The sequence below is a fragment of the Camelus dromedarius genome, chromosome 4 (assembly GCF_036321535.1).
Source record: "Camelus dromedarius isolate mCamDro1 chromosome 4, mCamDro1.pat, whole genome shotgun sequence".
In the NCBI taxonomy this organism is placed as follows: domain Eukaryota; kingdom Metazoa; phylum Chordata; class Mammalia; order Artiodactyla; family Camelidae; genus Camelus; species Camelus dromedarius.
Window position 1 is genome coordinate 37,571,138 of NC_087439.1, and position 15,537 is coordinate 37,586,674.

General features: G+C 42.4%; 1 protein-coding gene across 11 annotated transcripts in view; it reads right to left on the minus strand.

Annotated features, from left to right (window-relative positions):
• RBMS1 (RNA binding motif single stranded interacting protein 1) overlaps positions 1 to 15,537 on the minus strand; it is a 203,493-nt gene that overhangs the window by 109,512 nt on the left and 78,444 nt on the right. For 2 of the 11 annotated variants that reach the window (XM_031451527.2, XM_031451525.2), the window contains exon 1: positions 12,408 to 12,762. The exons of 8 other annotated variants lie outside the window; for them this stretch is intronic. In XM_031451527.2, the coding sequence (XP_031307387.1) occupies positions 12,408 to 12,476 (69 nt within the window). In that variant the 5' untranslated portion in view covers positions 12,477 to 12,762. Of the gene's footprint in view, positions 1 to 12,407; positions 12,783 to 15,537 lie in introns of those variants that run through there. One more of the 11 variants, XM_031451528.2, reaches the window with a different exon arrangement.

Genomic DNA, 15,537 nt, shown 5'->3' on the forward strand with positions numbered 1-15,537 from the left:
TGCGTGGTGTTGAAATATCTCACCTTTAAAATGAGTACTTAGAAAAGCTTCTCTCTTAAGGTGGGTTCAGCACTAATATTCTATGGTTCTTTTATGATACACATGATATGATAGACATTATTTCACATCACTTCCACCAGAACACTAGCATCACATCACAGGATTCATTCAGGGTAAATTATCATGCTGTAGACACCAGAGAGAACCCGTGAGGGTCTCTTACAAGGACCCTCCCACTCTTCTTTAGATGAAACAACTAAGGACCTTTAAATACATTAAAAGAGAAATACTCCAAGTGAACTACCAATGCCTGAAATATCTTAATGAAAATAAAGGACAAGAAGCAGGTTATTCAGATTTTTAAAGCACACACAGCAGCATGTCCTAGAGAGGCCTTCAGCAAAGCAGGGCTGTCAAGTCTCAACTGTGGTTTCTTCTATACAGGAACTTAACCTAGAAACCACAGAGCAAATTTTGCATGCTGTAATAAATCAGGCGGGAAGGGGCTAACAATATGTAAATTTGTCTATCCACAGCCAATGAGGTGAAAAAGACAAAACAAATTTAGAGGCCAAAAGAATATTCATTAATAATTAGAACATGTGGACTTTCTAGATCACTGATATTTTAAACTAGATTGATTTCCCAAGCCAGTAATCTGGATTTCATAAATGCTTTAAGAAGCAATAAAATAGGTGAGAAAATTACCCTTAAAAGAGGAGAAATTAAAAACAAAACAGATGACAGCTGGCAGACTCTAATTTATTTTGTCTGAAAGTAACATGCAACATACCATCCTTAAGGACTTACTTGTTCAGAGAATTAAAACACACACACACACACACAACCCGTCATATGAAAACACTAGTGCAAGGGTGTGCTGCAGTTGGAAAAGCCAAGACTCTGAAGGTAGGATGATGGGGCACTCAGGGTCAGAAGACCTAAGCTCTTCAAGCTGTTAGATTCTGAACAAATTGTTTAATTTCTCTGGATTTTAATTTCCTTAAGAGTAAATTAAAGTTGGTCTAGACCATCACTAAGGTTCCTTCCAACTTTAAAATGCAAAAGCTTCCTTCAAATAAGTGTTTCCTAAAGTGTTTCACAGGATACAGCTAGCAAACACTCTAGGTACCAGGATCAAGTAATTCTAGGAAACGATGAAATAGACAAGGTTGGACAAATGTCAGTACTGCAGGACTTCTCAGACTTTTTAATGCTGATTTACACTGTTAACTCTCTGAGACAGTAATATTATATACTATGCAGTGTTTCCCAAGTTTCTTTGAACACTGAATAGTTTAATTCCTGGAACACTTTCAACATTTAATAGAACCCTGAGTATCTTAGTGAACACAATTTGGGGAAAGCAGCTTTAAACCATAAACTTCATGAATTTAAAATCAGATGCTAAAGGGAACAAAACGCTCATGTCATAGTTGGAGGGCGCCCATTTCAGAAATCATAACACTCCTCTAGTGTTTACCTGTCACAAAGCACTTTATCTTACATTAACTCCTTGACGCTTCTTCACTCTAGGAAGTCAAGGACAAATGTAAGAATCATTTCTATGTATTAATGAGAACTGAGTTTCTCTTCTATATCTTTCTCCTCACAAAGCATTTTCCCCTAAGGAAACAACGATTGCAATCTTCTACCACTATCACCATTTCGTGGCCCATCTTCCAAGATCCTCTCATGTAAAATGACTTGTTAGGAGACACTCCAAGGAAGCAGGGAAGCAGACGGAGCACCTGTGCCAGATAACATCAAGTGCTGTCACATCTGTGACTTCAGCGAATCATCTCAGTAACACTCATTAACTATTATACCTCATTTTGCCACTGAAGGCATTAAGACCCCAGAAGTTTAAGAAATGTGTCCACGGTTAATAGTTCCACATTCTTGTCTACCTTTCTTTAAAAGCAACTTAAGATGTTCTAAAATAGTTTGAAATAGTTTGATGGCATATTTTAAAACTTAACTTTGGCTGTGGTTCAGTTAAAAATATATATGTTAGTTTGGTGGGTGGTTCATGATTGAAATCTGTTTGAAATATGATTTGATTTACACAAATATTTTAACAGTGGTTACAGCGAGGTATAAATTATTCAAGAGCCACATCTTAATAATAATAAGCACCTGAGAAGTGCCGGCATGCCAGGCAGACACATGTATCATCTCACTGAAACCTCCCCAAAACTCTACGAGGTTAAGATCCTGGAACTACTACACCTTCAAGATCTTGACCATGGAAATTCCTTTCCGATCCCTCTCCTTCCTTCACTCCCAGAGACTTTTCTCTTTTATCTTATCAGAACCTGCAGGACCCTCCCTCCCTATTCTCCAACTTCATTATCTCTCTTGATTTCACCTGTCTCCCTAACCTTCCTAAGGATACTCTCAATTTTCATACCTAATCACTTACCAATGCCACACCCTTCATAAACTCATTACCCGGATTCTTTCTCCCTTTTCTTGCTGGAAAAGAGTCAAAATTATCTTTCAACTCAGACCACTGAATTCCCAGGGGCCCTCACAACAGCTTACTCATCCTTCTACTCATCATCTCTATCTGAATGCTCACCAAATTCTGAGAGCAATTATTCCAAATCTTTTGTCACACTCTTTAGACCTAGAATTCCATTCTTTTTAAAAATCGTTAACAGACGACCTAGCCTCTTTACTAAAATGTAAGCTTTTAAAAGGTTGAGCTTCACTGGCCTCCTTACTCCTCCAAACATCTCTAGCATGACCAACCTTCTGATCTCACTGATGGGAAACTCACTCAGATCCTTTTCCTGTAAGACTAACCCTGCCTCAATCTTTCTTAAAAGAAAAACAAACAAACAAAAAACAATGACCTATTTCCAACTATTCTGTTTTCTAGTACCCTGCTCTACCTACAACCAGTCAGATACTAAGATAATCTTGCCTCAAGATTGTCTGAAGGGATTCCTTCCCTTAGACACCAGACTTTTCTAAAGACACACCCTCTTTACTCATGTACTCCTTAAACCTTTAGGAATGTGCTTTCTCCCACTTTTGCCCCTGCTCCCCTTCCCTGCCCCACCACACACAAGCGACTCTATTAAAACTTCTGTTTCAAAGGCATTCAAAGATCTCCCAATGGATATTTCCAATAGCCTTGCACTCCACCTCTGTCTTTCTTGACCTCTAGGCAACACATAAAAGGGCTGACCAACCCATCTAGAAACTCTGTTTTTCTTGGGCTTCTGTGATACTCTGGTTCTCCCAACATTTTGCCATTCCTTTCGCCTCCTTTGCCAAAGGCTCTTCTTCCTCCATCCTACCATGGAATCCATGCTGCCGAGGTCTGTCCACTCTTCGGCACATCTTCTCTTCCGGAACTGCTTTCATCTATTCCCAATGCTCCACATGTTAAGTTTCAGGAGGTTTGGAGCTTCTTGCCCTGAGCTCCAGTTCTGTATTTCTTACTAGAAATTTCTGCCAGCAATTGGCAGGTGGGAAGGTGGTAATCTGTGAGTCACATGGCCGAATTAAAATGGCCAAACCAAGCTTATGGCCTTTCCTCAGAAGCTAATTTACTGTGGTAAGATGAATTCTCTAACCTCTTCACCACCATACCTGCCATCTTCCATACTCCTGTTGAAGTCTTTAGTACAACCAGTGCACCTGTAATACTACAGACGTTACAGATGACACGTACTATCAAGAAAGATCTGCTGTGCGAGTGCTCTACTCCAGAGAATGTGGAGATCCAGGCCAAACATGGAAATCCAAGCACCCACGTGACAGCCTCTACACGGAGTTTAAGACAATCCCGGGGGAGCAGTAAAAACAAAACAAAACAAAAATCATTTCCTGGATCCAAAGTGAGTTCTTAAAGTGGTTCACACTGGGTGCTACTAGGCTTTTAAGCTGGACAGTTCTTCCTTCTGCGACTGACATGGACACAGCATCCCTGGTGTCTGGGTTTTAGTGTAAGGTAGAATTTAGCACCCCTACCCCAATTAATTTTAACACCTAAAAAGTAGAAAATCCCTGTAAAAGAAAGGCTGGGTCCTTCCTTATGACTTAGCCCAGAGCAAGTAAGGATGCACAAACTTTTCGTTTTCCCAATCATCTGAGACTAGAGACCTAGGATTCTCTTTCACCAACACCCTCGCCTCCCCATCCAGTCAGTCACCAGCCAAATCTTGTCAATTCTCTCTGTACAGTAACTTGAATCCACCCTACCTAATACGGTCATACTGCCCTGCTCCATTTTACAGCTTTATTCCAACTGTGATAACATCTTTAAACCCAGGCTCTCCTCTTATCCACTTTAGCAAGCCTGACCCTATCCCCACCTCTGCCCTCCAACCTCTACCCTGCAGTCCAGCTCACCTGAATCACCCACTCTTCCCCTAAAAGAAAGCCCACATATTCTACCTTCAAATCTCTGCTGTAATATTCCTTTTGCCTAAAACGTTACCTCCATGATGCAACCTACGATCCCATCTCCCAGCTAGAAATCTTAGCATTATCTTTCTGTCGTCCTCCACCCTCTCCTTCCACATGCAGTCATAAAATCTTTTGGAGAACACAGATCCCTTTGGCAAAGGGATGAAAGCTATAAACCTCTCCCCAGGAAACAGTGAATATATGCAACATTTTACATATAATTTTAGGGGCTTTATGTACTCCAATGTCTACAAAATTTGATCGTTTCTCCTGTCCACAATTTAACTGCCTTCTTTTGGGTCCTCATCATCTCATAGCTGTTTAAGAGCTAGCTAACCTAATGGCTTCCCTGATCAGCCTCTCCCTAGGGAGCAACAGTGTATCCTCTGCGCACCACTGGTTTACTTCCCACAGAATGATGTCTGTTCCAAAAACTACTTATGCTACACACACAATAATTACTTAACTCAATGTCTGAGAGTCTCTGTTAAACTTTCAGTTAAACAAAAGAACACAACCACTCCCTCAAAGCTGGTGTTACATTTGACTTACAAAACTGAGAATATGGAGAACAAAAGTAGAGATGTTGTTTCTAGAATAGATGATTAGGTAGGGTTGGGTTGATCATAAATGGTCTTCCAAATGGGTGATTTTTTTAGGCAGGCTCCGAAGTGGAGAGACAAAGATCTTGTTTTAGAACAGAGGTGAAAGGAAATTCCAGGTGATGGGAATGACAGGAAGAAAAAAACGGGATATAAGAATTTGAAATAATACAAAACAACGAGGCTAGTATCTGCACGCAATCTACATGGCATCAGAACAATAAGACTAACAAATTTTGTCAAGTGGCACACCCACTAATAAAGTAGCTAACAAGGCAATACTGCCTTCCTTCTCTATTTCTCCCTCAGACCCCCCCACCTCTTCCTTCCTCCCTTCAGGCTCTCTCCTCTCCTTTCTCTCTGAAGTCTTGCAGCCTCTACAGAGCTCGCCGAAAACTCCCCTGATATACTGAAAATCCCCCTGGGTTACACAGTAACAACAGCTTCTAAAGTGAGGACATTATCTGTACTGTGTATTTCTTACAGAAACCTCCACTGTCCCAATACAAATTACAGCCGCCTGTAGGGAACCACCTCCCACTCCAATGCCCTTACAAGAAGCTACACTGAAAAGTGAGTATGTGATGAAGACAGTCATGAGTATTCATAATAAAATAAATCCAAAGGATTATGACAGAAGAAGAGCAGTCTCACTTTTTCACATTTAATACAGAAATTATATGTGGGAGAATTTGTGTCCACAAAACAGCTGTATTTAAATGCAGTTGTAAGTCAAATGAAAACAGGGAAAACAGTGGTAATTCCTCAATATTTAGAATACCTCCCTGAAAAGTAATCTAGCATATGAAATTCCACATATATATAGCTGCATTTCCCTCTCGCTGACTCAGATAAATTGGTGTCCTAAATACGTTTTATTTTAAAGTACGGAAGTTCTGTTTAGCATGTATAAAATAGGAAAATACTAGTTCATAAATATAAAGACTATCTGTCAGAAATAGGTGATTTCCAAAAATGTGATATAGGAGTTTGCAGTAAAAATGAGGACAAAAATTCGTAAATAGGAAAGGGCCGCATCTCAAAGCCCAGGCACAGAAACAGGTAGCACCTACATGCTACTCTGAAATGCTCAATAACTTGAATTCCTTGGGTTTCCACCCCAATTTTTAATTAAAAATAATACAATTTTCTAGATTTTTTCCACTTGATCTTTTTCTTGATAACCAAAAGGCCATGTTCATATGGGGAACAAAGGGGACTAGGAGATTGAAAAATAAAGAGAAACATGTAAAAAATAAAGAAATCCTCATGTAAACGGAATCATGAAAAATAAGTCACTCATGATTCTACCTGCCGACAAAGGAAAACACTTGTTAATACTGTGGCATATTTCCTTTCAGTCTCTTTTTTTAAAATGCATTTTTGAGGCTGTATTGTACGCATAACTAACAAGTACAATCTTCTCTAGTTTACATTACTTTGTTTTGAAAGTTCATATGTTTCAATGAATGAAGTGGAGTCAAAATATATTCCTATATACTAGAGCACTACTCTGTTTAACACCAAGTGTTGTTGTGGCTGCTGCCATTTAATATGTGTTAAATTACAATAGCTACATTGATTCATTATTTTATTACAGAATTTAGTCTGCTCTGTTTAGTTTTTTCACCTCCTCCTAACTCCAGGAAAAGCTTTCTTCCTTCTCACGATATGTCTATCCTATTTTAAAATTTACCAAGCTTTTTAGAATGTATTAAGCAAAGCATTCTCTACAGACGCGAGTTTAAAAACAAACACCCACCAAACACCTACAGATGTCTAAGGAGGAAAAAAAAATGTTTATTTTTCTGAGTAAGGCAAAGATGACATCTTCGAAAACCAAATACACAAACAAGACATAGGAAAGAATTCAGGAAATCATGCATACACTAATAACTGAACCTGTCTTTTTTCAAGCAAATTAAAAGGTAGCATTTTTCATTAATGAGAGTGATGAATGCTCTTTTTTCCCCTTCTCCAGTCATCTATTTGCATAAAATAAAGAATAGAGGGTTGAAAGGCTTTCTTTCCCCAAAGAGAAGGCAAGCTCTGCTAACAAGACTAACAAGAGCCTAACACAGGAACAACTCAGGAACAACTGTTGTAAAACATGGTGGGATGCTCTTTTCTACTTTTTGGGTCTTTTTTTTTTTTTTAGTGTGGTTGAAAGTCTCATTTTCCAGCTCCAGATCCTTACCCTTTCGGAGGCTGCCCCCACTTTCTAAACATAGTCCATTCTTAGAGGCTGTGTGAAGGTCTCCTAGGATCACACAGAGCCTCCCAGGACCACCCGCTGTGGCTTGCTCTTTGGGGACATTAATAATAATAACACCTTAGAAGGATGAACAACAACCCTGTGGAGTGGGCACTATTATCTTTACTTAACAGAAACCAAGGCTTTGCGAGGTTACGTGAAAGAGCAGGCAAGTGATGGAGACAGAACTTAACCCAGGGTCTTTCAATTAGGTTAAGTGACAGTTAAAGAAGTTAACATGTGAAATCTGTATTACCAGGGCTCAAAGAATATGCTAAGAGGCAAGATTTTAAGTGGAAAACATGGGAATAATATGGCTTATAATTTATGATTTTTTAGTAACATGTTTTAAAAAGTGAGTTGGGTTCCCCAGAGATAGGGTTGTTGAACTTAGCAAATAAAAACACACAGTACCACGCAATATTTGGGATGTACTTACACTAAAACATTACTCGTTTATCTGAAATTCCAATTTTACTTGTCCTGTAGGTTATCTGACAACCCTAGAGCAAAGGCCTTTACGGAACAACAACAACAACAAAAAGAACACTAATAAACTACAGAGCTGCAATTCCCAGAGCTGAACTCTGGGATGCTGTGTGTGCCACATGTCTTCGGGAGGCCAAGTAAAGGGAAGTGCAGTGGGGCTACAGCTGTTCTTGACTGAGCTTCCTTCTCTTTTTCCTGGTAGCAGACACAGCCTGTGGCTCCAGAGACCCAGCTTTCACCAACTAGGCCATTTAAATTCGCTGCCTCAAAATTCCTGACCCTCTTCTACTTTATGTGGATGTTGTGAAGATTAAATATAGCCGAGGCTGGGAGGGGATATCATATGTATCTTTATTTATTTATTGGCAGAGTGCTTTGGAAATGTATTCCCAGAAACTTGCACAAGACAGATTCCACCCCCCCAACCCATCTCCAAGAAAAAGCTCGAAAAGTATTACCAATGTGTGGTGAGCCCAGCTGATGGCAGTCTCTAAAAGGAAGGAAAGAACAAAAACGAGAAACACATTCAAAACCTGAAGCAAACTATGGAAAATGTAATGAGAGGCCAAAAGGGATGCCCAGCGGAAAAACTGGATGATCACTGACAGCAAATTCTGTACTTTTCAAATGGCTCTGGGTCTGTATTTAAAACAGTTACCTTGACTCATAAGCAGTACTGTATAACAAACACACTGAGATAGCCTAACACAAAAACAGGACAAGATCTTATTAGGCATACCAATTTAATTTTCTGCTAATTTCCCCTAAACCACCAATCTCTGTGGCTTGAGTATGTTTACCTTCCTTTAAAAAGCGACACACTGGAACTGCCTCAGACACTGTTCATTTAAACACTTCTTTGAACAACTTTAATCTTCAAATTTTAACAAAACCCAATCTACTACACATAAATTGCTGTGAACAGAAACTGCTTGAAGAGGATTAATCAACAGCTTTGTATGTCATCCTCTAACAAGGCCAAACACTGAATCACTGTTGAATTCTTCACGTGCAGCTACACCCAGTTAATCTTCAAGAAAGCAACAAACTATGTAAATCTATTTAAACTGGGGAGATAAGTACTTCACTCATCAAAAGTTAGCAACATTTAACAAGTACAGCTATTAGCTGGCAAGATCATTTGTAAAGAAACACACACACAAATGCCGTATTCACCCCACCTACCCCCAAAGACCCCACTGCAAACCACTATGATATATTACTTAGAAAAAAAGTACTTGCTACACGCCTCACTTTATAAAAAGTATGACACAACTGAGTCAAGAAAGAAGTTCCAAAATGGAAGTAAGGAAACATGAAGGGAGTAGCTAATAAAAGAATTAAAAATAAAATGGAAATACTCATTTTTCTATATTTAAAGGCTTTTCAGCACAAAGCACTTTTTCTTTTGAAACACACTAAAATATTTTTACAGCTACAAAAGTCCAAATAAATGGTTTTCGTTTTGGTGGTAGGGGTGTCTTCATACAATCAGACTGGATTTGCTTAAGGAATACCTTGTATCTGGAAGTCACAGTCAACAAAAAGAGGACATGTATGTTTCTCCACTAAGATTTGAACCAACAATCTTTGTCTGGATACTGCCTCCAGGGTTATCACTCGACACAAGGCATCTCACTTTGACCTGAGCCAAGCAGGTGTATTTCTAATGTGCTCACAGGCCTGTGATGCAGGAAAAGCCTGTTTATCCTAGATGATGCCAGAGATCAGTGTTCCCTGATGCCCTGGATACACTACGTGGGGCAGGAGGGGGACAAGCACCACCCACCTTTGCTTTAACTGAAACTGGCTGACTCCTCTACTTGTGAAATGCCAAGTTTTAAGAAGAAATTGTACAATCATTCCATAAAGCAATCCTCTGACATCAATGCTGCTTCCAAATATCACAAACCCACCATCCATACCATCAGTATAACTCATCCTTCACCTCCAACCTCACAACCTCCAACTCCCTCCCCTACAAAAAGGTGGGAGGAATCCCTAAGCCTTAAACTGGACTTCTGAGACCAGAAGGGTGATGGGTGGTGATACCAAGGAGCTCTGTAAAAGCAGTCATTGAAATGTGCATGTAATAAACAAGCAGCTGTAGTTTGGTGGTTTTTAAGAGCCTGACTGCCAGGGTTCAAATCCTGGCTCTGCACTTGTGAGAGGGAGTACAGACTGGGCAAGTTAGTTAAGCTATGCCTCAGTTTTCTTAACTGTAAAATGGAGTTATTATTGTCTGCTTCATAGGACTGTCAAGGTGACTAAACGAGTTAATCTACCTAAAGCACTTAGAACAGCTACTGGCAGGCAGTAAGGTACTCAGTGATGGTTTGCCACTACTAATTTATATGTAAAATACAAGTGTTATTCCGAGTAATTTTTTTCCAAAGGTGATTTTTAAGTATTCCTCACATTCAGTATTTTCCTCAGGCAAATGATCTGAAGTCAGCTCTAAACAGCTGATTACATATCTCTAGATTAAAATAGGTGCATTATACAGCTAAAATTTACCTATTCTTTCATCAAAATGAACAAACTAATGTGAACTGAAAGGTGCAAGTTTAACATCACAAAATCTTAGAAAAAGCATTAATTAGATTTCCCATTTAGACTAAGCCAGGATGAGATCACAAAGTCACTCATGGTAACCAGGTCCCCGCGCTGGAAGTGTGCTTTCCCAGTGAATGGCTAAATACTAACAAAAGAAACCTTTGACTCAAATACCACTGGTACCCGGGGTCTTGTGTCTGTATAATGCCTACACATTCATTTCTTTCTTCGCCTATAGAAAAAAGAAAGTCTGTTTGTTTTTCTGATTCAGTCAGCCCTTTTAGTCTCTGAATCTAAGGAGAGCCCAGTGAAAAGAAGAGCATCTTATCAGCGTGCTCCAGACCGGCAGGCTGTCCCCCTCCACACACAAAACCTCCAGCCCCTCACAGCAAAAGGCCTCACCCTCAGAGCTTTTCCCCCATTTCAGAGCTAACACCCCGCCGGGTTTTGACAACAAATAAATGAATACACAAGGCCCTTACATAATTAGCCATCTTTTCAGGTAGAGGGAGGTGGATGGGGGAGGAGGGTTCAGGAGAATATTTATTGTAAATTGGCTTCATTTATGAAGTTGGTGTAAGTGTACTGGATCTGAGGGCATTTATTTTAAATGAGGCCACATGAAGAGAGTTTAGAGATGCCTGCTTCTGAACCTTCACAATTTTAGCATACACTCCAGCCAAGTCACAAACACAGATTTTCAAAAAAATCTTAATTAAAGGAAAAGGCTTTCTTCAGCCATGTAAAACTTCCATGGACTCAGATAGCAAGGGCACAGATCTGGTGTGTTTACTGTCTTTTTAAGGGAAATCTAACAAGTAAAAGAACCAAAGACCAGAAAATGATACTTTGAGAAAATGAGCACTCCTTTCAGATATACTTATGCTAAGATACCCCACTAAAATGACTTTGAGAACAAAAAGGACTAAACATAATCAATAATCCTGTGAACGCCTTCAGGAAAGTCACCAGGCATCACTGTCATCTGTCATGATCTTAACAGAGCCATGGTCTGCATGGAAGGATACAGTTTGCTTGTATCATAATTGGGATAATAACTTAATTGATTTGTCTCAGTGGCTAAGGATGTACACAAGAGATTTATTATGGAAGAAAAATATCTGCAATCGTGCTTTTGTTTTCTCAACAAGCATCTTGCCACTGACCTCTAAATCAGTTTAACCTTTTCGAAACGGACTTGAACATTTTTTACATAATTTAAAGCTAGGTTTTGTTATTGCTGCTGCTGAAAGGCTCTGTGAGATTTATCACAACATGGCTTCAGTAACCTTCTTTTAAAAACAAAGATGAAAAACAAAGCAAAAGGCCACGACTGTAAGATCCCAGCTCCACTCCTTTTCCCAGCAGGGGATTTTGATCTAACCACTGAAGTGCCTTTGGAGTTCAGTCTGTTAAAAAATGTATGAAACGGTATTAAAATAGGAAAAAGCATGTGTATGACTCAGGCTTATCCAAGTATCTCTGCAACTAGGATGTCACAGAATTTCCCTGTGCTACTGAAAATTGAAAACCTTGAGAAAGTGACAGTAGAAGTTCCTGTTTCTTTTTCTTTTTTTTTTAAATATATAAATGGGAGGGGGAGCGCGCGCGCGAACGCACACACACACACACACACACACACACACACACACACATACACACACACACACAAATTGGTCTTCCGGGTTTCGTACGAATCAGGCAGGTTCTTTGAGGTTTCAAGTGAAGATTGTTGCAACCCAATGTTAAGACTCATTATCGTACTCTTTCACACACAAAGGTTTCCGGAAAAAACCCAAACTTGTTGCAGAGCTGGGCGAAGCCCCCGGCCCGGCGCGCTCCAGCTCTCGCCTCCCCGCCGCCCCTTCCTCCGCGTCCCGCCCGGCCCGGCCGACAGGGGCGAGGGCATCTCCCCGGCTAAGGTCACCGGCCCGAGCCGTCCCCGTGGGCCGCCTCCTGCGAAACAAGGTCACCGCCCAGCCCAGTCCCTCCGAGGAGGACAGCGGAGTCCGGCCGAGCGCGGCCGCCCTTTGTAAAGCGGGGCCGCCGGCCTCCGCGCGACATCCCCGCCGCCGCCTCACCTGCTTGCGATAGGGCGTCCTGCAGCTGCTGCTGCCCCCGGGGTTGCCGCTGCTGCTGGGGAAGATCATCGCGGCGGGCGCGGGCGGCGGGCGCGGGCGCGGGGCAGCCTCGCCGCGAGGGGGAGGGCGCAGGGAGGGGGCCGGCCGGGGCCGCGGCCGCTCTGGGAACTCCCTCTCGCCGCGCGGCGGCGGCCGGCGGGGGCTGCAGCTCCGGGCTGACTTCTCCGCCCTCGACCTCCGGACTCGCCTAAAAGTGCGGCGCGGCAGCGGCGGGTGGGACTCGGGCAGCTCGGGCGGCCGCCGCCCTGCGTGCCATGGACGGGAGTTCGCGCGCGGAGCTGGCGGCGCCGCGACTCTCCGGGCGGCGGCGGAGGAGCAGCGCCGCCGCGTCCCCACCTACCGCGGCCTCAACCACCGCCCCGAGAGCGCGCCGGCCGGGGGCGGGGAGGCGGCCGCGCACCGCCTCGCGCCGCGCCCAGGCCCACCCGCGCCTCCCCGCCCTCCTGCCCGGCGCCGCGCCCGCCGCCCTGCCGGCCGGCCGGCCGGCCCCCAGGCGCTCCCTCCCGGGCTCGGAGCCGGGGCGGGGGCCTCGCGGCCCGGGAGCCGCCGGCGCCCCCGCTCCGGTGCAATGGTTGGGTCTGGCTCCCCGCGTGCCGCACATTCCTTGGAGTAGCCACCCCCCTCCTCTTTTCCTTTTTTCCCCTCGGCTCTTGGCCTCAGCACCAGCAGCAGCTTTGCACCCCTGCTCGAAGCCCCTTTTAAGGGCACCGCTTCGGAGAATCACTCTAACACCTGGGTAGGAAGCAAACTGGTCCCAGGTTTTCTCTCTTTCCTTTCATCCTCCCAAACTATCCCCCACCCCCACCCCCTCCACTCTCCCAGGAAAGGTGCGGGCAATCACTCCTACTTCAGGGAACAAACCAGCCTTCTGTCAAACCTCTGCAACCCCCTGTTCCTCCGATTCACAAGCTACAATTTCAGCAGAGAAATCAAGTCTGCACTCCCCACCCCCTCCCCGCAAAAACGCACGGTAAAGTTCGTACTTCATTGCTATGCCGGAGTTAGCAAGCTTACCCTTAAGATGCCGGTATCAAAGAGCGAAAATTATTTAAAGCCATCAGTTTGGTAAGCCTTCCAGAAAACTGTTGTAATAAGAGTGTGATCCTTCTATATGTTAATTATCAGATGCGACACACAAATGTGTTCTATTGAAGGGACACAGAAACTGCAAAAAAAAAAAAAGGGGGGGGGACAAAGGGAGGAGATGGTTTCCTTTGTTTTCAGTTCAAATTATCTGCGGCGCTTCAAGATGCCCTTTTTCTGGATTACCTTCGCGTTCGTTAGTGTATCAAGCCCAGAACCTGTGCGATGCAGGCCTTCGCGGCAAGTCCCACAGGCACAGCCGCGTCCTACGGATGGGCCACTGGGGCAGTTGGCCTATTCAGCTGTGAGTATTGCAGGGTTATATGACCGCGGTAAGCGGTAAATATTACAGTGTTCCTCCTTGGCCTCTGGCCTTTAACACCTTCCTGGAAAGGGCCATCTGCCATGATAATGAAAAATCCTAACTTGTCTAAGATGTGAAGGCACTCAACTTCTGGCTGCCAGCAGGAAAACACAGGGTCCCCTATGGAAACCGAGTCTTCTAGCAAAGCTGTGACCATTCAAGGGTTTTTCCAGCAACGAGAAACTGAAAAATGTCCATCCTAGATAGCTTTCCTACTGCTGACCTCAGGAGCCACCTCCATAGTCCAAGGGGCTCCCAACATTCTCCAGCAAAAGTGATAAGAACTATCAAGTCTCACCTAATTAAAAACAACCATATATACAAGGTATTCCTATAATTCCTAATTCTTTTCATTAAAAAAAAGCAGCAGCAGCAGCAAACTTGCCCTAGGCACAATACTAGGTACACAATGGGCAAGTAAGAACTTGTTAGATAAAATTCACAGAAACATATCTGTTCTTTAAAATGATTTAATAAAAACAACAACTAACATTCAGCTGTGTGTCAATATATATGCTAGAACTATTTCAGGCTACTCCATGCATTTCCAATTATTTTGGCTGCCCTTTTGCTGATAACCTTTTACCACAAGTTATCAACCACAAGTATAAAATACAAGGTTGTAGGTAGAACTATTCAAGCCATAGATGCCTTTTCCTGAGAACTTAATGCCCAAGACCCCAGCAGTTCAAACCTGTCATTTATGGAAAAAATTCCATGTACAACCTCAGTTGTCATGACTGGTCTCTTAGGAAACCACAATCTAAACCACAAAAGAACAGCATAGATTAATTTTTCTATGGCTCTGCTCTAAGGTCAGGATACTTTGGATACTGAGCTATTCCAGAGTGCAAAGACTTGATTTGATACCCTGTAACACTTTTACAGGGTAAGACAAGATTTTAAGTGATAATAAAATTTAACATAGAATACAAAAACAATTCTAATTCTTGAAGCTAAAATATACTAAGAATACTAAAAATATTAAAAGGACTCTTTTTAAGAATACAAATGATATCTAAATATCAACAAAATAAAGTGTTCTATACGGTGAGTGACATAAAAAGAGCGAACACTAAGGTATACATTTTTAAAAACAATGTCTAGAGCCAGGGTTCAAAAGTTCCAGAGTTAGGTTAAGTAAAGCATTGTAGAGAAAGGAGAAGACAGATTTTTCTACCCTCTAGGACTATACAATGTAAAGAAGTCACTAAAACTCAAATGATTCCAACCTAAGAGAAAGAACAGAAATATAAAAACATGTATGTCTATATAATCAATTATGGATATCTACAAGTGCTTAGTTGTAAATGAATACAGGAATAAATCCCAGTGAGATTTATCTGGGAAAGTCTACTGACCTTTGAAACACATGTTTTAAGACAAAGTAAGGAAGCATTCCAGAGAAACAGCAAGTTATCATGGTACAAATTAGGGCTTTGGAATCTGTCCTGTAGACGCTCATCCTCCTGAAAGGGAAACTGAGACTTTGCTGCCTGGGCGGTCTGATGACATCCTCTTGCCCCAGCTCAGCTGGTGGGTAAAGTTGTGGGAATCTGACCCAAGGGCAACCAATCCCCAGACAGGCCAGTGACCTATGACATGGCTGAGATTGAAAAAATG